The sequence below is a fragment of the Salminus brasiliensis genome, chromosome 17 (assembly GCF_030463535.1).
Source record: "Salminus brasiliensis chromosome 17, fSalBra1.hap2, whole genome shotgun sequence".
NCBI classification, from domain to species: Eukaryota; Metazoa; Chordata; class Actinopteri; order Characiformes; family Bryconidae; genus Salminus; species Salminus brasiliensis.
This window is the reverse complement of record NC_132894.1, coordinates 26,232,406-26,256,121: the sequence shown is the minus strand read 5'-3', so window position 1 is coordinate 26,256,121 and position 23,716 is coordinate 26,232,406. Positions and strand designations below refer to the sequence as shown.

The following is a 23,716-nucleotide window of genomic DNA, read 5'->3' as shown; positions in this document are numbered from 1 at the left end:
TCAATACCTTGTCGACTTCTGCTTTCCCTATAACAGCGCTCTCTATAGTGATCTGGATTTTCGCAGTTAAAATCTGCAGGAGGGTGGCTCACCAGAAGGAGGATTGAAGAGCACTGCTCTTAAGTACTTATAATATCTGCCTTATGGGCACATACAGTGAGGAAAATAAGTATTTGAACACCCTGCGACTTTGCAAGTTCTCCCACTTAGAAATCATGGAGGGGTCTGAAATTTTCATCCTAGGTGCCTTTCCACTGTGAGAGACATAATTTAAAAAAAAAATCCGGAAATCACAATGTATAATTTTTAAATAATTTATTTGTGTGTTACTGCTGCAAATAAGTATTTAAACACCTGTGAACATCAGTGTTAATATTTGGTACAGTAGCCTTTGTTTGCAATTACAGAGGTCAAACATTTCCTGTAGTTTTTCACCAGGTTTGCACACACTGCAGCAGGGATTTTGGCCCATTCCTCCACACAGATCTTCTCCAGATCAGCCAGGTTTCTGGGCTGTCGCTAAGAAACACAGAGTTTGAGCTCCCTCCAAAGATTTTCTATAGGGTTTAGGTCTGGAGACTGGCTAGGCCACTCCAGAACCTTGATATGCTTCTTACGGAGCCACTCCATGGTTATCCTGGCTGTGTGCTTTGGGTCATTGTCATGTTGAAAGACCCAGCCACGACCCATCTTCAGTGCTCTGACTGAGAGAGGTTGTTCTCCCAAAATCTCGCAATACATGGCCCCGGTCATCCTCTCCTTAATACAGTGCAGTTCTCCTGTCCCATGTGCAGAAAAACACCCCCAAAGCATGATGCTTCCACCCCCATGCTTCACAGTAGGGATGGTGTTTTTGGGATGGTACTCATCATTCTTCGTCCTCCAAACACGACGAGTGGAATTAAGACCAAAAAATTCTATTTTGGTCTCATCTGACCACAGAACTTTCTCCCATGACTCCTCTGGATCATCCAAATGGTCATGGGCAAACTTAAGACGGGCCCAGATGTTTGCTGATTTAAGCAGGGGAACCTTCCGTGCCATGCATGACTTTAAACTATGACGTCTTAGTGTATTACCCACAGTAACCTTGGAAACAGTGGTGCCAGCTCTCTTCAGGTCATTGACCACGAGGTGAGATCTTGCATGGAGCCCCAGTCCGAGGGAGATTGACAGTCATGTTTAGCTTCTTCCATTTTCGAATAATTGCTCCAACAGTTGATCTTTTTTCACCAAGCTGCTTGGCAATTGCCCCGTAGCCCTTTCTAGCCTTGTGGAGGTCTACAATTTTGTCTCTGGTGTCTTTGGACAGCTCTTTGGTCTTAGCCATGTTAGTAGTTGGAGTCTTACTGATTGTGTGGGGTGGACATGTGTCTGTATGCAGCTAACGACCTCAAACAGGTGCTTCTAATTTAGAATAAAAAGTGGAGTGGAGGTGGACTTTTTAGAGGCGGACTAACAGGTCTTTGAGGGCCAGAATTTTTGCTGATTGGCAGGTGTTCAAATACTTATTTGCAGCAGTAACACACAAATAAATTATAAAAAAATCATACATTGTGAATTTCGGATTTTTTTAAGAATATGCCTCTTACAGTGGACATGCACCTAAGATGAACATTTCAGAGATTTCAGATTTCGAATGATTTCAAATACTTATTTTCCTCACTGTAAATATTGCACATCCTGCAATGTGACTACTGCTTATTCACACCTTGCAATGACGATGAACGATACGAAACGATATATTGTGCAGCCTTATCAATATCGATAAAATATCCTGTTACCCACCTGTAACTGGCATACTGGCAATTTTTGTAGCGTTATACTGGCCAATGTATAAGTCATCCATACCCGTGTATTGTAATATTGACATGTGCTAGCTTTATTTACAGTCATATACTAAATAGATAAGGATAAGTACTTATATAATGCCCATAAAACAGCAGTATTCTTGTTAATACATTATTATTATTATTATTATTATTATTATTCAATGCATGCGCTAGAGAGCCATTTTGTCTATTGCTTGTTGGTATCCTTTTACAAGCTTCTTCACGGGCACATGTCTATGGCCTAACCTAAGAGCAAAGAAAGATCTTTTCCAAGCCTGTGCACCTGCTAAGGTCATTCATTCATTATCACACAGGAATGGAAACATCCACATTTCTACAGGCTACCTTCTCTGGCCTGTGTTACCAAGGCCTCAGTTAGGTCTGTGAAAAGTACTGAGAGGACATTTAAAAGCTAGCTAGCTCTGTTACCAAAGCATTCAGGATGTAAATCTGTTTTATTGCAGCGTGGAGTCTCGTGTTGTGACAAGTCTGCTTACGTTTAGTGGAGGGCCATCAATGATTAATGCAGCTAAGTGTTTCTCTGAACGTGGGCCACGCTGCCCATGACTGGCTACCTCCTCGCTGGAGAGTCATCTTAGGAGGACATAAAGAAACATTTCTAATCCGCCAGGATTGAGCGTGCCGGTGCCCAGAGTGCTTGTAAGTATCAGCATGTATGGATTATAAACTGGATTCTCATTCTCAGTGTACATACTACATACAAACACAGTTTGGTACACAGAAGCCAAAACTACAGAGGCTTTAGTTATAGGAGTAGACTGGCATTTGCATGCCAGCCTGCTCTATTTTTACCCTGTGATGAGTCGAGCCCCAGCTTTGGGCTTCATTATCTGGGAAAGCATAGCTAACAATTACATTCGGCTCGATTCTCCTGTAGAGTTATTCAGTTTTATTGCCTTCAAAATGAGTTCCAAATTTGGATAATAGGACAGCTTAATTGCCAGCCAGTACTGATTAACAGTGCCTTTGTTTTTCCAAAAGGTCGACATACTGGAAGTAAATAATAAACAGTTTTGTTTTGGGCTGGCTATAGATGATAGAACCTCTGTGCGCCCTAGAGTGGGCTTTAATAGTCTGAAGGCCCACCATACTTAGTGTTGGTACACTCATTTCTTCATTAGACAGTCAGTAATGAAGATTATCTTAACCTGAGCACAAGGAATTCTATTATCATAGAACTGGCCTGTCTACACGCTCGGTCTACACATGCAAATGCAGCTGTTGCTTGAAATGCAGAACCCTGGTCAACTCTAGTGTTGCACCAATGCAGGTACTGTATCTACAGGTGCTTAAATATTGGTATTTACAATCAAGAACACCAGTACACTAAATAAATTATTTTATTACTTTTTATTATGCTTTTGTACCCTGTACGTTTATATCCTATTACTAAAAGTATTGTATATGTACTAGTATTATCTATGTATATATTAATACAGCTAAAGAACTACCCTTGGGTCCCACCTTGACAAAATGTTCTAAAGCAGACACTGAATCTGACTTTTTGCCAGCATTAAGCAACGCTTGTTCGATCTTACTGTAGATTGCTGTGAATGAGCACATTTGCAAAGGGTGTGAAATAGTCAGTTAAGCTTAATTTGGTATATTTTGCACACTAGTTCCTCATAACCTTTCAGACTAGAAATAAAACACTCATGATCTTGAAAGATGAAGATGATCTTCGGAATGGCAGGTAGTCCCTGGGCGACCGGGATAGTCACAGAGCAGTGTGCACAGGAAGTATGTGTCCTGAAAGAACTGTGGCTTTCTGTGCATTCCTGTGAAGGTTCAGATTTTTGTGTGGTTGAGACATCCGGCTTTGCTTTGATGTGGGTCTCGTGGATGCAGAGCCAACGCTGCTGCGGAACATTAGGCAGTGAACCTGGGGAGAAAAGGGATGGACCACAGCTGAGCTCACAGGACAAATGGATCAAAGAGGCTGTTTTTCCATCTCTCTCTCTCTGTCTCTCTCTCTCTGTCTCTCTCTGTCTCTCTGTCTCTCTCTCTCTCTCTGTCTCTCTCGCTCTCACACATTTCTGTCTCTTTGTGTATCTGATCAACATTCTTTTAATCACTGTGTCTGGCACATACATACACAATTCGCTCTCTTTGGCAAACACACATGTTTGTTTGTTTTTTACCTTAGGGCTTTGGTTTGCAATATATGTAGGTCAGGGGTTGTTAAAGGATAAAACAATTAAAGTAATTAAAATAAACAATTAATGGTCCATATTTTAAGGCTTGAGTCCTTGAGTCCTTTACCAGGCAGGGTCACATAAAATGGTACATGAAACAGATGAACCTTTTCAGCATAAAAAGCAGATATTTTGGTCCCAAACTCTCCATTATGGAGATGCCACTGACGATTCGATGCAGCCAGTGGCGGTTGGGCAAAACTAGGCTTGCCTATTCTTTCTTGTTTTTGTTAGTTTTTTGCTGATTGATTTATCCATAGGTGTCCTGCAAGTCCAGTGTAGTCTGCTAAAGGTGTTGAAGGGATAAATTCAGAAGTCATTTGCAAGCTGTATTTTAAATGAAATGTTACAATCACAGATTCTATCATAGCAGCATACTACACACATGCAACTTAGCATCATACACTACATACAGCATACAGTAAAGAGGGTTTGAAAGCTCATACAGGAGAAATGTGTTACTGGTATTTTTAACCTATATTTTTAGGCCATCTTAAAATCTTACTCAGCATAAATGTGGCATGTTTTGTGTATTAAAATATGTCTTTAAATATTTAAAACCAGTAGACAGGGGCTTTAACAATTGACAAGGTTTCGAAAATACCTCTGGTTTATCTAGATGTTGTTTTGCAGGCTTTAGACATTTGTTTTTTTACTTTTCTGACAGGGATGCTGGTAAGGTTTTCAACTAATGACTCTTCTGTGCAGATCAAGTTAGTGTGAGCAATGCTGCACAGTAAAATGGTGCACAACTACTTGCCTAAACCTTCCTGCAGGTACTTTGCTGTCATATAGGGAATGCGGTTGCCATTTGTACAGGGTTTTCTTGTTTTTCCAGATCTTTCCTTTCCTTCCACAGTTCTCGTTAACTGTCATTTCTTAATGACGTTATGGACAATGGAAATGCTGGAAGCACTGCAGAGGTTGTGTTTGCTTGTAAATATGTAATTTAGCCAGGGGGTGGTCAAACGTTTGTAATTTTTTTTATACCCCAACAATGACTGTGCAGGCAGTGTTCCTCTGTGCTGCTGACTGTACCCCGCCTCTATCTCACCTCTTCCCCTCACTCTGACCCTGTCAGCTCAGAAAAAGAAACTTCAGCTTCAGGTGGAAGCTCAGGTGGAAAACTGCAGGTGTATTCCACCCTCTGCTGCAATGCAGACTCGTCGCTTTCAAAGTAAACAGTGTAAACTTTCCGCTATCCAGGCAGATGACCGCACTGCCGACAAGGTCAGCATTTTATGCAGCGTTTATCTCTGCACCTAAGCCCTTTATAGCTGCCTTATGAAGTCCTGCGCAGTTAATTAGCCCTCTTCCTTGTTACCTATGACGTAGCAGGGCCATAATGGTAGCACAGACAAGGAAAAGCCTTCTAATGAATTAAGAGTGAGCACACATTCACTCTGCTTCTGGTTTAATTGCCATTTCATTATTGCCCATCTCAGTCTAATTACGCCGGATGGAGTGTGTGTGTGTGTGTGAGTGTGTGTGTGTTAGTGTGTATGCGAACGCTGTAATCCCTGTGATGGCTTTATCTGGTCTGGCTAGGCTTTTCCAGACTGCAGTCCCAGGTCAGGATTAGTAAGGCAAGGCGGGGTGCTTTTGACCCTTGCAGGACGCCCTGCTCATTACAGCTTCAGTTGGTTATATAGGTTACTACGTCTTGCAGCTTGCGTTTAGAGGGCAGTAGGTTCATCACCTATCCGTTTGAGTCTGAGTCTCAGCATATGGTAAGCCTAATGTTTAACCATGCTTAACTGGATGGCATTGCTGTTGGGATGTTTGAGTTTCAAGCAGGGAAATTCCTGGCTGACCTGTTAGCTTCCTGTTTGATTTTAAAGGTGATAACAGCTGCAAGGTCACATACAGAAGAATAGAATCGATGCGTTTAACCCCTTAAACTGTTATTATTCAGTAACTTTTGAAATGACTTGTTAACTAGACATATGTTTGCAGTGGTAAACTAGGATATTAAATATACACCATAACGTTAAAGTGGACTTTTGTAATACTGCAATAAGTTGCCGTTTCACCATGATGTTTTTGTTTTTTAAGACATGCAGAGTAGCTTAGGTTTCAAAGCTCCCACTATACTGTCATGACCGGACGCGGGTTACATTCTCTCCACTGTGAATCAGAGACACTGATGAATATAAACAATGTATGCAGCTATTGTAACAGTTGGGCAGAAAAATGAGCGCTCTCAACTTTTTGCTGCATCCTAAAAACTTCAACACGTTTTAATGCCAATATGAAAATGAAACCTGACTTAAAAAAGTCAGTTGTAGTAAAAAAAATAATGAAACAAAACAATATTGAGTTGATTGATTTGAAACGTTCAGAATATTTGGTCCAATCGATTCCACTAAGAGAAAACCACAGTTTTTTTTTTGGGACCCGGCTGCTGTCCGCCTGTTAGAGACCTCTGACGTAGACCAATTACAGTGGACGAGAGGCGGAATTAAAGAGATGTGTTTCATGCTGGAAAAATCTGAACACAAAATGTATGGTGCCCTAGAATGGAAAACCGAGTGTTTTTTGGTTTGAAAGTTGAATATTGAGAGTACAGTACATGAAAGTGACAAATCGTGAACATTAAACACTATTGTGGCATGTGCCAGTTTGTGTGTTTACCCCTAAAATATACATATACCCATTAGTAAAAGTCTTTCGACACCTAATCTTTCCATGGGGTGCACATCACCACCAGACTGTTAGCTGTTGTGATCACGACTTTGTGCCAGTGTCCACTGTGAGCCAGGAAGCTAAAGCCGGAGAATCTAGTGAGTTCTAGGCTAAAAGCCTGTGATTTTGTTTTGTTTTGATATTCCATTTCATTCCATTTTAGTTTAGTTATGCCATCGCAAAGTTCATCGCAAACAGTGTGCCTGTACAGTATTATCTGTATCCACACTATGACAGTTTACTTCATACTTTGAATGGAGGTGGTTGTGCGGTATCTGAGGCGGTTCAGGGTGAATTCTGCATCTCACCGGTTAGCAACCCGAATTCGCCACAAATCACAATCTTTCAATTACCCCGCTGCAAACAGGCCGCAATCAAGATGAAGCGCCTCATTCTGGCAGAGTGAATTCAATTGTACCGCTCCAAATGAGCTACAACTCTCAGAGGGGTGTGCCATTGTTTGTCCACAGCCTGAAGAGGAACAGGGAAAGAATGTGCCCTTCCTTTATCACCTCTCTTTGTGTATCAGATACAACATAGCTTTTCGAGTTAATTTGTCGTCTCATCCTGAGAGCTTGGGGACTGTTTTGAGATCTAAGCACTTGCAGATCTGGACTGCTTAGGTAACTCAGATGAGCCAAGAGGTATCTGCTGCATTATGACTATCCCTGAATCCAGCAAAGAAAAGCCGAATATGTGTGCTATGCTCCTAAAAACTTTGCCCGTGCTACCCACTTGATTTGCTGGTCCCCAATCAAATTGAGCTGGTTTTCAGGGCGTAGATTTGGACAAGTCTTTCTTAGAGAAGGTGATTTTACAAAGATGTCATGATCAAAAATAGGCCTTTGCTTTTTTTTGCCATTATTTCACACCTAACACACTCCAAAGTAATTGTATATTACATATCACAGGACATGATTATGACTTGGGTTATGCAACATTACGCAGTTCTCACAAGTGGTTTCCTGCCTGCTTCAGCAGAGCTACATAGTGCGGAAACAAGCATGCCCAGTCAGGAGTAGCCATGACAGAGACGCCATTCTGCTATCTCTGCTAGCATAATCATGATTTTGAAGCTGGTATTTTAAGGTAAAAAATGCTTCAAGATGTTGCTTTAAAGAGTAAATCAACCTTCAATATCAGCGAGTCTCCCGCTCTCTTAGCACATTTGAAAAGTGCACATTGGGGGTCAAAAATTACTTGTAGAGGTGGGGCATAGTGAGGCTCAGGCTTATCTGATTCTGCGGCAAGCTATAGGAGTGTCGACATTTGGAATGTATCAACTGAGACTGTGTTACAGATGCAGCAGAACTGCATTTTCAACCACTTGGGGGCGCTATAGCCAGGTCTGTAACAGCAAAAGTGTCATTTATCGATGTAAAACAGCTTTTGTTGGACAGATACCTTGTTGTAAGCAAATGCTACAAAGATTATGAAAATGTTTATAGATTTAAAAAAACATATTTAGAATTTACTCATGCTTTTAGGCATGTCCTATAGTTTCTATTCTATTTGTTCCTGTAACAGTTCTCTACCAGAGCATGTTCAAGGTTCATTGTGCTTTCTAAGCATTAGGCACATTTCTCAGTGTCTGAGATTTATGCTAGCGTGCCATATGTGCCAGCATAGCTGTAAAAGCTACATTATGTTTTTGCTAATGCGGTCCCTCTGCGAGGAAGACGTGATCAGCTAGCTAAACTGCTCCAGTTCTGGCAAGTTGGAACTGATGGCTGAAGAAAGTGAGAGCGTGTCCAAGGGGGGACGAGTAGAGAGTGGGCAACAGTGCTGAACAGCGTGTTATTTGCAAGGAGTTGAGAGGCACTTGTGCCAAGCGGGTGCAGGGGTCACAGCTGCCAGGGCCGTCTTTGGAGACTTGTAGCTTGTTGCTAGGGTAGTCAACATGGACGTAACCTCCTTATTGCTTCTCCACAGATCAAAGATTGGAAGGAAGCAGCCTTGCATTAATTATTTCCCCAAGCTTTTTATCGATCCTCCATTCTTCTTTGTTCGGGAGAACTTCAACTTTTCTTTGGCCACAGCAATTTGCTGTCCCTACTGATCCCCAATGAGTGGTGTATTTGAAAGTCATTTCATTCAGACCATAAAACAGCCATTTCTTTGATAAATTGCCTGAAATAGTTCTTTATAAATATCCATCAGCAGGCTAATTTCATGCCAGTGAAGAAATGGATCTGCTGATGGTGCCATAGTCAAGCGGGTGAATCTCTTCCCCCTCCGGGGCATGTTTAAAATCCAACCCCGGAACTCGGACAGAAGTGATGTACAATGTTGATCAGTATTTACCTAGCCGTGGATATTTTCTGCCAACTAATGGCAAATCTTTCGATAAGGCCCCCTAATATTAGAATGTAAAAAAGGTAAAAGAAGTGCTGACGGCACTGACAAACAGCTCATAAATGAGGATGCAAGCTGCCCATGCTCTGAGGGCTTAACCTCTTTAACTAAGCACTTTGCAAAGTTTTTGAAGATCAAGCTGTTTTCGTCCCTACACGTGCTCCTGCCCATCTCCTGGGTTGCTTATAATTAAAGGCCAATTAATACATGCCAATCATAGTACTGCTCGGTTTGTTTAGAAAGCAGGGGACCAGGTACCCTGGCCTTTTAATTTCCTGCTGAAAGAGCTGGAATTAATTCCAGAGCTGTATTGGATTGATTTTCACAGTAAAGCAACACGATCTGCAGAGTACAGCCTCGTTTTTTTAGAGGTTTTTATATTTATATCTCCCCATGGTGTCTTGGATTTCCAAGCCATGTTTACATGATTGGTTTCTGATGATGATCATCACTTTGCTGAAGATGCATCGTTTTTAACACGTTCTTACTGCACCGTAAACCTGAAAGTTAATTTTGTAACTTTTCACAAGTTTATGAAGCTGGTAACTCATTTGTTTTTCTGTAGTTTAGAAGGCAGAGCTTCACTGTGCTCTTACGTGGTTTTGTTAGTTTAGGTTTATTAGCTTATTATTTTTTATGTTTTGTTCTTCATCTGTTTATTTCATAATTTTACCCATGTTGGGGGCTTATAATGTATAATATTAGTACAATAAAATAATATAACAATATGTCCCAATTAGGTTATTTTTTTCCCCTGATCCAATCCGAGTCTCTTGATGTGGAGTATCAGCCAATACCAATCTGAGCTTTGTGTTTGTATAAATAATCCAGCCACACAGTTTTGATAAGATAATCTGCTGATTAATACTGAATCACAGTTTCTATAATGAAATATTCTGAACTGATTCATTTAGTATATTAGAGACTTTTCTATTTTAAAAAAATTAAAAATTAAAAATTATTTTTAATATTTTATAATCCAATCTGACTCCTTTTAAAGTACTGCAGTCAAGTCACTATGTGTGTGTGTGTGTGTGTGTAGTGGTACTAAGCAGATTTTTTTTTTTGTCGACTACTGACTAATGACTTTTATAGTGGGTGACTGTGCTGTGATTATGCTTTCTGTAGCCTGTGTGAATTAGCATTAGCGTTAGCCTCCACTCTGTTATGTTCTGTTTTCATGTTCCACTTTAAAATAGTTCCACACTGCAGACTCTAACTAAACTCTGAAACCCACTGCTGTCAGTGGCGTCTTGAGGACAGCGGATGGCGCTCTGAACACTGTGGTATTCAAATAGCCTATACCTGATACATTATAATATGACTGGCTTGGCCTTGATCCCAGGCCACTAGATTGAATCGGGACATCCCTAAAGGTGAGCGATTAATATAAAACAGCTAACATAGAACAGCTTCAGATTAGACTGGCACACATGCAAACCACTAAAATCCCCTCAAATGGATATTTCTGGTGATTCTGAAGCCAGGTGTTTGTTACTTATGGAGTATTCCCAGACAACGTAGTGTTTTTACTGTCTATTTTTAGCAAAGCAAGTTCATGTAGCTTGAACGCTTTGAATAAGCAACTCTATGTCTGTTCGTTATACTGCATCTTCTGAGGCAATCAGATGACAAAATATTTAGGTAGACACTCTGGTCATTTTGAGTTGTGGTTACATTTAAGGCTTTAATTACATTAACATGGTCATGTTGAGTGATTGAAATAAACACTTCTAAGTTCCTCCATCTAAACATATTTATGTCACTGTCCTTTATCATTTATTTATCCTGCAATTAGAATGTGTTCAACTAACCTAAACCACCAAGTTCTACCGATGTCTGACTTTGGATGTCATGAACTGTCAAGGAAACTGATTACTTTCATTTTTTCGAAGCTACTTATGCAGGTTTACTGTGTGACTTTCAAGTATGCAGAGCGAGCAACTTGGCAATAACAATCAACTCACTCCACTTTGTGTCCTGCAGAATCTCTCCTTTCTATCCTGGGACCCCAGCTCCTTTTGCAGCACTCTTAATTAGTTTTCTGCTGGTGTACTCCTTTGCACTGCAGTGTTTTGTGGTCCAGAGTCGCATGGCTCCTCATTGAAATGTGCTGTGTAATGAACTGGGCGACCTGACGTAGCCTCGGCTTGTATAGGCTTTTTCAATGTCCTGCTAAGATGTGGGTCCGGAGTACCAAGGCTTTTAAGTCTGGCACTCCACCGTCTGAAGGATGTGTTTCGGCCAGACGGGGCCATTGTGTGCCAAGTGCCTTTACGCTAGAGGCATGGACTGTGTAGTCATGCTGCTGGTTGGAAACAGAAGGTGGTGTGGGGGTGACTGTCTTTTCCAAGTCCAGTATGGGCGTCCGACAAAGGGGCCCCTATCTCCCCCGGAGGGACCCCTCACTCAGCTGGGGAACTGCGATGCTGTCATTCAGCAGCAAATGAAAATAAGAAAGTGGTGGAAGAGATGCCTCCTGCTACCAACAGGAAAAGAGCAATCCCTGCTGGTGGAATTAGCAAAGCTTGCTTGTGACATTGTTAGCGTAGCATATCCAAGCAATAGCAAGGTAAATTCTTTATCTATTTGAACTGAAACTTGGAAAAAGAATTAGGAGGAGGAATTCTGTTGAGTTTGCAAAACATTTAAGAATGTCTCTCCACCATTACCCATTTTACATTGGTCCATGTTCTCTAAATGCCCGTTTACATCTCAATTACTAATTTATGAAAAAAGGTGCCCCAAAGTTGGGGGTGGACAGTCGGAGTCTGTTAACATGTGGACACTGTTAACATGTGGGATTGACTGGTAGAACCAGCTCTTTTTCAAGAGATGATAATAATTTGGTCAAGATAAAAGGTCAATACAACTCAGAGAGAAAAGCCCAGGGTGGGGAGATCGCTCTCCCAGACTCTCTCCCTTGCTCTCTCCCTTGCTCTCTCTTTCTCTATTTATATATCTTTTTTCTCTTTCTCTTTGCCTCTTTTATGTGGTATAGCCTCATTGCTTTGTTCATTACTCAGCTTTATCATGTAACTCAGGTTATTGTGTACCATTGCTAAATCCATCTCTCTGACCTTCAACCAACATGCGGTTTAACCCCTTAAACAGCCTATGGCCTGCCGACGGGCCATAAGTGTTATTACAAACGTCTGTCACTAAAGAATAGCATCGGTGGTTTGTACAGAAGTCCCTGTAGTTGTAGCGAAATAATGCATCTTATGTAGTATGTAGAAAATCATTTCTGCGTTAAGAGGTTAACCTCCTGGTTTGCACTGTTTATTATTCTAAACTGTGATTAAGAGCGTAATGCTATGTTAACCCCTAATAACATTTTTAGGTGTCCATGTTTAAAGTTTATAAGACTATAGAGGAAGGGAAACCTTACATATTTATTCCGAAAAATCACAGTATTGTCTCAGATCCTTGGATTCTGAGTAGCACTGAACTTAGTTGACACTGACAATCTGTACTTTTCCACTCCTCAACCAACTCAATTTCTTGATGAGCAGTGTGGCATTTTGTCAGTGCTCGTGATTTGGGTCACCTTGCTGCGCAGTTTGTTTAAGATCTATCCGCAAATTTGTTTTTTGGCTGTAGAAGCTATCCTCTTTTCAGCTTCAGTCTTTTCACGGATACTTTTTTTTTTTTTATCCATGATTTTTATTCTGTTATTTTGTGAAATCAAAACTTCCCTCTACCTGTACAAACTTGTCAATGCCACTGGCAGCAACACAATCCCAAAACATGAAAGATCCACCCCATGCTTCACATTTAGTAAGGTGTTCTTTTAATTAAATGCAATTCCTTTTTTTTTTTTTTATGTATCTTTGCGGATTTCTAAGAAAAGTCCATTGCTCTTGTTTTTTTGTAAATCTTTGTTCAGTAGCAGATTTCAAGGGTTAAGCTTTGTAATAACATTGCAGGTAAGGTGTCCAATCTAAGACTCTTTCATGAAAATTATGTTTGTGCAAGCAATGCTGCACAGCGGCACGATACACCACCACTTTTGACTCAGCTGAATCTTCCTGATTTTTACATTTTTATCTCATCACCCACAAGCCCAGTCCACAATATATTGATTTAAAGAAAATGAGTTTAAGAGCGCTGTGGAATAGTGCTGAACGGATAGCACTAAATCAAAATAGGAAAGTGTTCACAGTAGTGATGCACAGATCATGAACTTTGACAGCCAAATTGCAAACTGGCTCATCACTGATTAACTCAGTGGTAGTCAGCAGTGAGTAAAATTGGTCTCCAAAGTGCTCCTGTTTGTATGTGTTGCTCCTTTTGGTTAGATTTCAGGTTCAATATTTATTCTAGAGGTGAAAAATTAGTATCTACTCTCTGGGTTCACATACCATGTAATGTTATTTCCTCTGCACCCATGAGTTTACTTCCTCGGATTGGTTACGAAGCAGAAGCTGTCCAAAAGCAGGTGTTTAAGGTGTCCATAGAGAAAGTGCTTGTGTCATGTGTGTTTATTTTGTTTATTTTGTTTATTAAGTTGTGGTGATCACTAACGGAAGGCAGACACATTCGTCTATTGCCTTTTATGTAGTCTGTAGAAGAAGTAAGCAGGGAATCAGTGTGGGATGGCATGCAATTCGGTAGTGTAAAATTTGACTTTTTGACTAAGTGCTAGATTTTTCAAATGGTTTTAAATGCCAGTGTCTTTTGCACAGGAAGCTTGCATAACAATGAAAACGGTCAACTGTGGGCTATGCCAGGAAAGTCTGACAATTCAATGTGATAAAAATAGCCCAGGCCTTTTGGGAGGGCACCAAATGAGTGCAGTAAGGTGGAAAGTGTGTTGGTGTGCTGTAAGAGCACTGAGGACAGTGTGTTGGTGCTGGGACAGGTCCAGACGAAAAGCAAAAATAGGAACTATGTTTTCAGGGGTGCAAAGGCAAATAAACCATAATTGACCATTGACCTTTCCATGTTCTGCCAGCACTTGCATTCCTTCGTAGTGACTGTTCTGAGGTTGGGCATGCTTTAATGAATGTTGTCCAAAAGCCCATTTAACCTAATAAGAAATTGTATTTCTGGTCAAAATACACTAATTATTTGAATAATTTTAACATCTAACCACATTCTAATGTTTGTGTAGAGTTGCTTCCTTTGATTGCAGTATACTACTTTTTTCCTTTCTGTTACAGTATTTTGAAATTTTGAGTATCAACGGTTATCAATCACCACTTTTCAGGCAATAGCTAATAACTTTTTCGAAACCACTTACTGGAGTTGTTGTTTTTCCTCTGGCATCAATGACCTGTGGGACACAACTGTAATACTGTTGGTAAGACACAATGTGCTAGAAGTCCATTCTCAGTTCACCTACACTACGGTACCCTACTATCAAGCACTTTTGGGGTTTATCGCATTGCGTCTTTTGCCCATGATGATTGCATTCCTAACCACAACCACATGACTGTTACAGTGGGTGAAGGATGATAGCATCTTGGAAACCACTAACTTTGTGGGATGGGATAGTTGGCAAAGTTATTGACATAGAATAATGGTTTGGTACGTGGAAGGAACATTCTGTGAATCTCAAAACCCTTGTGAGTAAAATGCCATAAAACAGACCAATTCCAAACCCCACCAAAACACTTATATTTACACCCCCAAAGTTTACAAATACCAAGCCCACTAGCAAAAGCATTTCAATGCTAAATGCAACTAATAGTTTGGAAGAGTATGGAAGTAAGAAAAGGGCTAAATGATAATGCTAATGGTAAGGCCGACCAGAGGTAGTAGGAAGTATCTGCACTCCAAGAGTTGTGCATGGAGGCCGTGGGGCGAGCCAGTGAAGCAAGTTTGTTCTAGTAAGGTACTATGACCACCATTAGGATGAGTGTGTAAAGGTAGGCTCAAACATACACAGCTAACCACATGCCCTGATGCTAACTCATCAATACTAGTATGCCTCAACACTGTAGTTCCTATATAGCATTAGTTTTTGCAACTGAATATGCTACACAACAATATGCTACACAACAACTACACAAGGGGCATATTGGAAATGAGGATGCTGCGTTTACCACTGTGCTAACATTAGCCTGATTACCTGACAAAAATCTGACATGCATACAAAAAACAGTTACTTAAAATGGATAAAACAAAAAATTGAGGCATTTTGGCAAAACCTAGTGAAGTGTACTTTTACTCACAACAGTACTGACAGAAGAATTTATTTGTGGGAGGAGCATGGAAAGGTCACTTGAGTTTCTGCTGACTGACCTCCCTACTGGTGGACTGCAGCTTGTAAAGCGAGGGCGAGAGAGACAGCATGAGAGGGGGGGAGAGAGAGGGAGAGGGACAGAGTTAGTGGTAGGAGGGGTGGATCTGATATGCTATGAGGCGTGCTCTGAGTGAGGGAGAGAGAGTGAGTTAGATCTTTGATGGGCTGTTGGAGAGTTTTACTGCGAGTGAAACTGCAGACGAGCCGCTCCTGTGGGAAGCGCGGGAGGTTGCAGCGATTTGTGCCCGCCAGCTCTCATCACCCCAGCAGGATAACAGCTGCCGCCAGAGCTCCTTTCTCTTCCTGTTACTGCCTGAAGGACCTGTCCTAGAATGAGACTTGGGGGATGTAGATAATCCGCACTTCCTCTGCGAGGTGAGAGCTCACAGGCCGTGGTAGCTAAACAGAGTGACAGACCAACTGTTTGAAAAAAAGAAGGTTTGAAAGTCAGAGCTCTGACCTTTCATTGGGTTTGAGCGTTGTGAGGTTTTCTCAGGCGTGGAGGTTTCTGTGCTAGTAGTGCGGCTTTTTGATTAGCTTTGTAGTCTTTAACAGGTGTTGAGTCTATTGCACTGTGAGGCATGTACGCCGGGTTGGAACACCCAGAGGCTAGAGCCTTTTCAACAGCGCTGCCAACAGTAATAGTTTAGTGCATTTGATAAGGGATTACCTGCCAGCCTGTTGTTTGCTGTGGTAGGACGCGTCGGCTGAACCTTGGACTCTGAAGTTTGCCAGTTGTTCCCCCTTAGCAGGAGGAACTATGTAAATCAACAGAGTAAACAGCGTTCCAGCCAGCCTGAACAGGGGAGGAATTCCGCAGCTGAAAAAATAGGCTGATTAAAACAAGGAAATAAAAACACCACTAACTTTCCTCAAGGGCAGTTGCTCCTAGTCAGAATGTAAGTCCTGTTAGCCTTGTTTCATTGTAAAGGAAAGTGTTTTGGGAGGTGGAAAATTCTTCAGAAAGTAAACTTAATCAGAGCACGCTGTATCTTATTGCATTTCTCGAATGCCAGTTGATACTATCTGCTCCGTGTCATGTACTTGGCATTTAGGAAAATTTAGGCTTACCTTCTCAGCTCTTTCAATTAAGCTCATCTGCAAGTCTTTGCATTGAGGTGACCATTGTGTACACGCACTTTTCACGCTAAATGGATGCTGACTCTATCTGTTCAAGACTGTGTCCGTCAGACAGGTCGTCCTTTGTCAGACTGACTAGAATCATTAACATTATTACCACAGTTTACAACAGACAATACTTTTTTGGTGCTTGAGCAAAATGAGAGCTAGAGTAGGTGGTGCTATGTGGAGAAGGCGCAATACCACTTTCTCCGAGGTACCAGTATTAAAATCTAGAGGTTCTAAAGGTACCAGTATTAAAATATTATGATAACTGACAGATATTAAAAGCTACTAAAACACAAAAAAGTACTTTTTGTCCTGAATTACCCTCCCTTAGGATAAGCATCTAAAGAATATAAAGGGAATATAAACTACAGCATAGAAATAACTCAGAGTCATAATAAGTCATAAAGTTTTAAAATACACTGTGCTTAGATCAGCCAAAACACTTTCCTATGTTGTGTAGGTCCCCCTCTTGCTGCTAAGGTGTTGACCTATGTCACAAAACATAGCAATAACTTTATAGCATTCACTTTTGCAAGAATCTGTGGGATTAGATTAGATCAACTTGCTTTCGCTACCCACGTCCATCCATGAGCCTTGGGCCCCCATGACCCTGTTTTCAGTTGAGCGGTTGTCCTTCCTTGGAGCACTTTGGGCAGGTAAGGACTACCGCATTCCCCACAAGACCTTCTGCTTTGGAGATGCTCCGACCCATCACAAGACTCAGTTCCTTGCTTGCTTGACCGATTGTCCTGCTTCCAACACTGTTCACTTGCAGCATTATTATTCATCACACATAAGAAAACACTGCACTGTAAACAGTAGCCCGCTGAGGTAATGTGATTAACAGGTAATAGTAGGCCTCCCCATCAAATCCTGCAGGAATGTCGCTGCTTTTCTGTGGAAACATAGATGTCGTATGTCGACCTTTAACCAGTTCCTGCTGATTGGCAGCTTTTTAGACATGTGCAAGGCAAGGCTTTAGTAATACCCTTGATAGCATGTTTGAAAGCACCTATGAGTACTCTAACTGTTCATTAAAGGATTTTGGAAATGCAGGTAATCTTGTGAATCTGCCTACTTACCAAGTTAAGTACCCTGTCTGCACAAGACACCCAGACTGAGTGTTTGATGTGTTTAAGTTTATGTACAGTAGGTCTACACACTCTGAACATTACTGAATCAAAATATATTACATTCATTCATGGCTGAAAATATTGACACTCCTCTACTTTGTTCAGAACTCCCAAAACTTTGTTGCAATTACAATGCTTTGGTATTCACATGTTTATTACAGCACAAAAAAGTCAAATATGATATAATTCCACACTAAATTATTGGCACTTCAACATATTATTTGGTAGCACACTGAAATCTGACACTTTCTTTAACCATGACTAAGTTTCTTTCACCTCTCTCTTGGAAATATGGACCACTCTTCTTTTGCCTGCTCCAGGTCTCTCGGGATGCCTTCTCCAAACTGCTATTTTGAGATCTCTCCACAGGTGTTCTAAATGATTTCAATCTGGACTCATTGCTGGCCACTTCAGAACTCTCCAGCGCTTTTTCTTTAACCAAGCTTTTTGAAGTATGTTCTGGGAGAAGTGGTGCATTTTCTTAAAGAAGTGCCAGTATGTTTACAATGATTGTATTTACCACAAAAACACTTCTCTGTAATTGGTCAAGGTGCTCACAGCACAGTAAAACATGAGATGACGGTCTCATTTCTGTATGCGTATGTTGGGTGATAAAGATTGCTACATTTGCTTAGATTAGAACTGAAAATGTACTAATGAGGCTGCTGTTTGCAGCATGAAAGATTAATTGATGAACATTTTGTGAGCGACTAAGGAAGACAGAGCACCTGCCCCTCTGTAACAAGTTCATTTTCATTTGTGATAGTGTCAGGCTTGCAAATAAAACAAATCGCTTTTCCTTTTGGAAGCTGCATCCCAGCAAAACAAATAGTACCACTGTGTGTCTCTGTTTATCCCGAGAGGGGTGGTGCAGCAGATACCGTGACAAATAGTTCGGAAGTAATGCAGCCCGATATAAAAGGGGCCAAAGAATGCAGATTCCTAATTGAGAGTGCAAGGGACCGAAATTGTTGTATAAGGCCGGCACTGTTCTGCGGATTGCATGTTGCTTTTGGGAACTAGGCCCAGTTAGAGGTGCAGGGGATGCTGTAGCCCTGCAGCCCTGTTCTCGTTTAATGCATTCCATTACCTATTCTGTGAGTAGGGTGCCTGTGTATTAGTCTTAACTAGTCTCAGGGTTCACGCTAGGCCTGTCATGATCATATAATTGTAGCTGACGATTTGCAGACGACTGTAATTAACAATTTAGTGACCTTGTTTTGTTCATTGTTTGCAACTACAATTCTAAAACCTCTGTGTTGACTGATAAGCTGTCTTGTCTTGTAAGAGGGCAGCATGTCCAAAAATGCTATGGTAATCTCCACAAAGTCTCCAAATTGCTCTCATACAACAGTGAAAGTACTGGTGATGTATTTACTGTTACAGACGGGTTACAGTAGTGCAGCTTATGTAAATGCATGTGTATTTAAAGGCATTTAAAAGCTTCAGGTTTCCCATCAGTGCTGCTTTGATCATTTGTGATTCGGTGCAGAACATTTTGCATTCAACCACTCTAAATGTCTTTGTTTACATTTTAACCACTAAACTATGCAGAACCTCTGACAACATCCTGCAGGGAATGTGCTGTATGTTCTCAAGACCTTCAATTTATTGCACATAGATGCTTGAGGCCTGTACTTCTATGTTGCACTTTGAGCACTGAATGAAGTCTCAGTATAGAAATTGGGTATGACGTGTATTCAGGCCTGTTCTGGCCACAGATCTGAAGGCAGAAACAGATCCTGTTGTGGATGGGACGTGTGGGCAATTTGTGCTGGAGGAAACTGATGCTGCTGTCTGCTCTGCAGCAATGCATGAGAGAGGAGGCGTAGGAAGATCAGGTTCCGGAGCACCGTGGTGATGGAGAGCACATCTCTGTTCACTCGCCCACGATGGGCTCTTGATGGAGCGATCATGCTCAAGTCCCTTGTGGCAGTAACACGTAGCAACAACAGGTGGGAAGCTGGACTGAGAGTGTATATGCAAGAGACTGTATGACTATGAACGTTGCAGTGTGGATTAGGTTGAGTGTGTGTGTGGGGCGATCCACTACTTGACCATGATCATCACATCCAGTAGGTATCAACAGTGTGGGAACAATATTCAGTTCAGTTTAGGTGGTTTTATATAGGCCTGAAATAAAAAAGAGAGAGCCTTTAAAGTTGCCTTTAAAGTCCTAAATCCAGAGCCCCTACTTAGAACAGCTGCTCCTGTGATGTGCTGTTTTTAGGAGACTCCCAAATACAAATGAAAAATAGTTAAATAGCAGTGAAATAGCTCACACTTTACAGCAGTGCTATTCAATCAAATTTGAAACTATTGAAACTAATCCCCAACAGTTACATTGCAATTTTATTTATTATTTTATTATTCTAATCCAAACAATATTATTACAGTATGATTATAAAGTGCCTTACACTTACAGAACAGGCAGTAAGAGTCTGTTACACTTACAGAGTCCTACTGCCTGTTCTGCTGCGTCTCAGTGGAAAAAAGTGTGTTTGAACTGTGTCTACTAAAAACGTAAACGCACTGTTTATTGGGATATGAACATATTTAGTGTACAGTCCATCACCATGGTCTGGTAAGAGCCTAAATGTCATTAAAAGTAGCTACTGGCACCACTGCTTTGGTTCTACACAAAATGTTTTCTCTTCTGTGAACAATGTGCCAGAATGTTAATTTTCCAGAGGAAAATATTTTCACTGTTTCTGGACCCACCCTTGATGGTGCTTGTTTCTTGATGTTGGTGAGCTCCTGGAACAGTTGCATGACTTAAACGAGAGGATCGTCATATTTTCCTTTGCCTTCAGCAGCTTTATCAAACTGCAGAACTGCATTTTGTATCCATATTGTGCAGCACTAATGTATTATTCACCTGATGATTATTTTGAGAACATAATGTGTGCTTGTTAACAGGGATCCTTTAAAACAGTTTTTAAAGCATCATGTATTCATGTATATATTCATGAGTTTCAATTACTTACTTTTTTGCTTCTTGGTTGTACGTCGTAAGTTTTTTTTTTTGGAGCCAAAATGTATCGATCTTCATGTAAACTCATTACACGGGAGAGTGAGCAGGACTGTCTTGTTGCAGCATCGTCTAATTTCATCTCTGCTGAATCACGTTGCTGCATGAAAGATAGTACTACTTTTAGTAAATGCCTTCATGTCAGGGCATCCGTCAAACCACCCTTAATTATCTTTTTTTTGAGGAAATCTTGGCAATGCAGTAAAAAAAAAAACAGAACTACAGTTAATAAGGTGTTATCAGCATTCTGTGATCAGGTGCCCATGTTTGCTCGGCTGTATAGCATACCATATGTGTTATCTCTGCGCCTTAGATTCCTCTGTGTGTGATATGACTATTTACAGACCACTACACTTGACCGTGCAGTGCCAGTGGGAGTGTTTGATGACAGCGTCTCCACGGAGATGGAGGCAGTGGAGTATTTCCTTCCTACAGGCTGTTGAATTTGACGGCACACTGTGAGAACGGCATGTCATTGCTGTCTTGCTTCATGTAACTAGATATGGTTATGGGTACTGGAGACATTTCTGTCCCTGTTTTCTCTTTAAGCTGAATTTAGACATTTTGATTTTGACTCGGCCGTGTTGTTGTTGGTATTACTTGAAAAAGAATTGACATTAAATGATTTTAGCATATTTAGCATTCCTGGTGTTTCCTGAGCTCTTTCCCATCAACACACATACACTTGTATCTCCAAAATGGCAACTTTACATACTTAACTTTCAATGGAAGTAAGTGTAAAAATCATTTTACTCCATATAATTTTGGAGCATTTTTATTGGTCCATTCAACATGAGTTGTGTATACAGATGTAAAGAACTGTCAGATTTAAGTCATGTGAAAAGTGATTTTTTTTAAAGGGTAGATGCAATCATTTTGTGTGATTTATGTCGGAGTGTTTCATCCCAGCATGCTCTTGGAGAACAAGGCAGCCAGTTAGAACAAAGGCAATACATATGGATTATACATATCGTCGTACTTAAAGGTGGAAGGGCTCTAGGCGTTTAGGATCAGGTTTTGACCGTTGCAATTAATTAATGGAGGGGCTGGTCCATTTTTGGCTTTATAGGCTAGCAACAGGGTTTTAAAACTGATGTGGGCTGCTATAGGAAACTAGTGAAGAGTACATAGCAAAGAAATGACATGCTTGAAAACATGTCAAGGGCCAGACAGCACCTGTAGAGAGACTAGCCAGGAGAGAGTTTGACAAGGTACTGAACTACAGACAGTGGGGCATCTGTAGAGAGATAAGGTAGGGGTTCTCAAACTCATGTGGCAAGCTGTTAATTGTCAGTTATTGTAATCAGAATAGAATTGCTTTACTGTTGCATGCCCAGTTTTGAGTTTTGTTCTTTTTTAGAATCAAGGCAAGTAAACTAGAGAACTTGTCTCACAGCAAAGAGCAGCGACTCACCGAGGTGTCAATCCGTTCACATCACATTGTCAGAATAAGGCCCTTTCAGTCCAACACAAAGTGTGGAAAAGAATAATCGAACGTTCTTTGTTATATCCCGCTACTGTCACTAGCCGAATGTCCATGCCTCCTTCTTATTCTTGCCATTGACGCAGATGCGTTAATGGCCTAGTTAAAGCAATGAATGACCTCATGTAATTGAAATCAATAGAATTCCAGCAGAGGTTCTGAGCTTTGTGCTGAGGCCCACAGTTTGTGTGAAATAGCACGAGGCCGGCTTAGCTGGGGAATCAGACCCGTTAAACATTCTGCACTCTGTTGGGAAAGTCATCCAAACTCTTGAAACTTGGTGTGTTCATGCAGAATGTTGCTTGTCCAGCTACAACATGTGCCAGAGGCCGAAAATTAAATGGGCCGTGATTGATGATGGATTACTCATTTTGTTTTCTCTTTTTTATTTCTTCTTGTTGTTTTTTTTGCTCATCTCATATTTCTCTCTTTCCTCTCTTCCTCCTTGCCTCCAGCCACAACCAGAGGAGCACAGCATTCCGGCACCCTGTGACAGGACAGATATCTCCGGAAAACACTGACTTCATATTGCAGGAACAGTGAGTACCTCATTTTTCTTTTTTAAAACAGCAGCAGTTTACACAGAGATGTAAATTATTTTATTGTATTTTATATCAGTCACTCTTTACCCCATCCATCGAAAGAGCACTATTAAACCACTACTAACCAGAAATCATTTGGGTGGTGAACTATTCTCAGCAAACGAACCAACATGTTAGTGGTACTGCTGGTGTGTGATGCACTGGTACGAATGTGTCAGGCTTTACACACTGTGTCTACATTTACTGGACACTTATTAACTTATTTATTCAACTACCTCTGTTGGATCAAATCAATGCTATAACTCATCTTCTTCCATGTACAGCTTGTGTTATCCATCCTCTAGCCTTCCAATACTTATCACCTTCTAACTAGGGGACTGCTGTTGGATGTATGTCTTTGATTAGGAGGCTATTCTCCTCCCAACACCTACAGAGTGCATTTACCTGATGGGTGTACTCAACTAAACTGATATTAAACTGGATTGTAAGGTGGATTCAGTCATTTAGTCCTAATTTCTAAATTTCATTAATGTTAAGGTAGCAGCATCAGCAGATGTGCGCTGATTATCCATAACATTAAACGCAGTGACAGGTGAGGTAAATAACATTGGTGATCTTGTTGCAATGGCACTTGTCAAGGGGTGGGACATATTGGGCCGCAATTGAACAGTCGGTTCTTAAAGTTGATGTCTTAGAAGTAGGAAAGCATACGCGTCTGAATGCCTTTGATGAGACCCAAATTGTGATGGCTAGAGGGTCAGAACATCACGTCCCCTTTATACAGTTGTCAGTATCTACCAAACGTGCTCCAAGGAAGGACAACCAGTGGATTGGCGACAGGGTCATGAGTGCTTAAGGCTCATTGATGCAATCCATTAAGTCCCAAGTTTTTATTAAACTATCTGCTGCTTGCATCTTGGTGTCAGATACCACACTAAGATGCTTCATGGGGCTTGTGGAGGCCATGCCTAGATGGATCAGAGCTGTTTTGGTGGCACTAATTGGTGGGCATACAGAATATTAGACAGGTGGCTGATTGATGTTGGTATACATGAGAAGTA

General features: G+C 41.0%; 1 protein-coding gene across 8 annotated transcripts in view; it reads left to right on the top strand.

Annotated features, from left to right (window-relative positions):
* Window positions 1-23,716, top strand: part of plekha7b (pleckstrin homology domain containing, family A member 7b) — a 134,166-nt gene that overhangs the window by 46,207 nt on the left and 64,243 nt on the right. For 7 of the 8 annotated variants that reach the window (XM_072661013.1, XM_072661010.1, XM_072661016.1 and 4 more), the window contains one exon: window positions 22,569-22,652. In XM_072661013.1, coding sequence (XP_072517114.1) covers window positions 22,569-22,652 — 84 coding nt within the window. Of the gene's footprint in view, window positions 1-15,494; window positions 15,714-22,568; window positions 22,653-23,716 lie in introns of those variants that run through there. The other variant, XM_072661017.1, reaches the window with a different exon arrangement.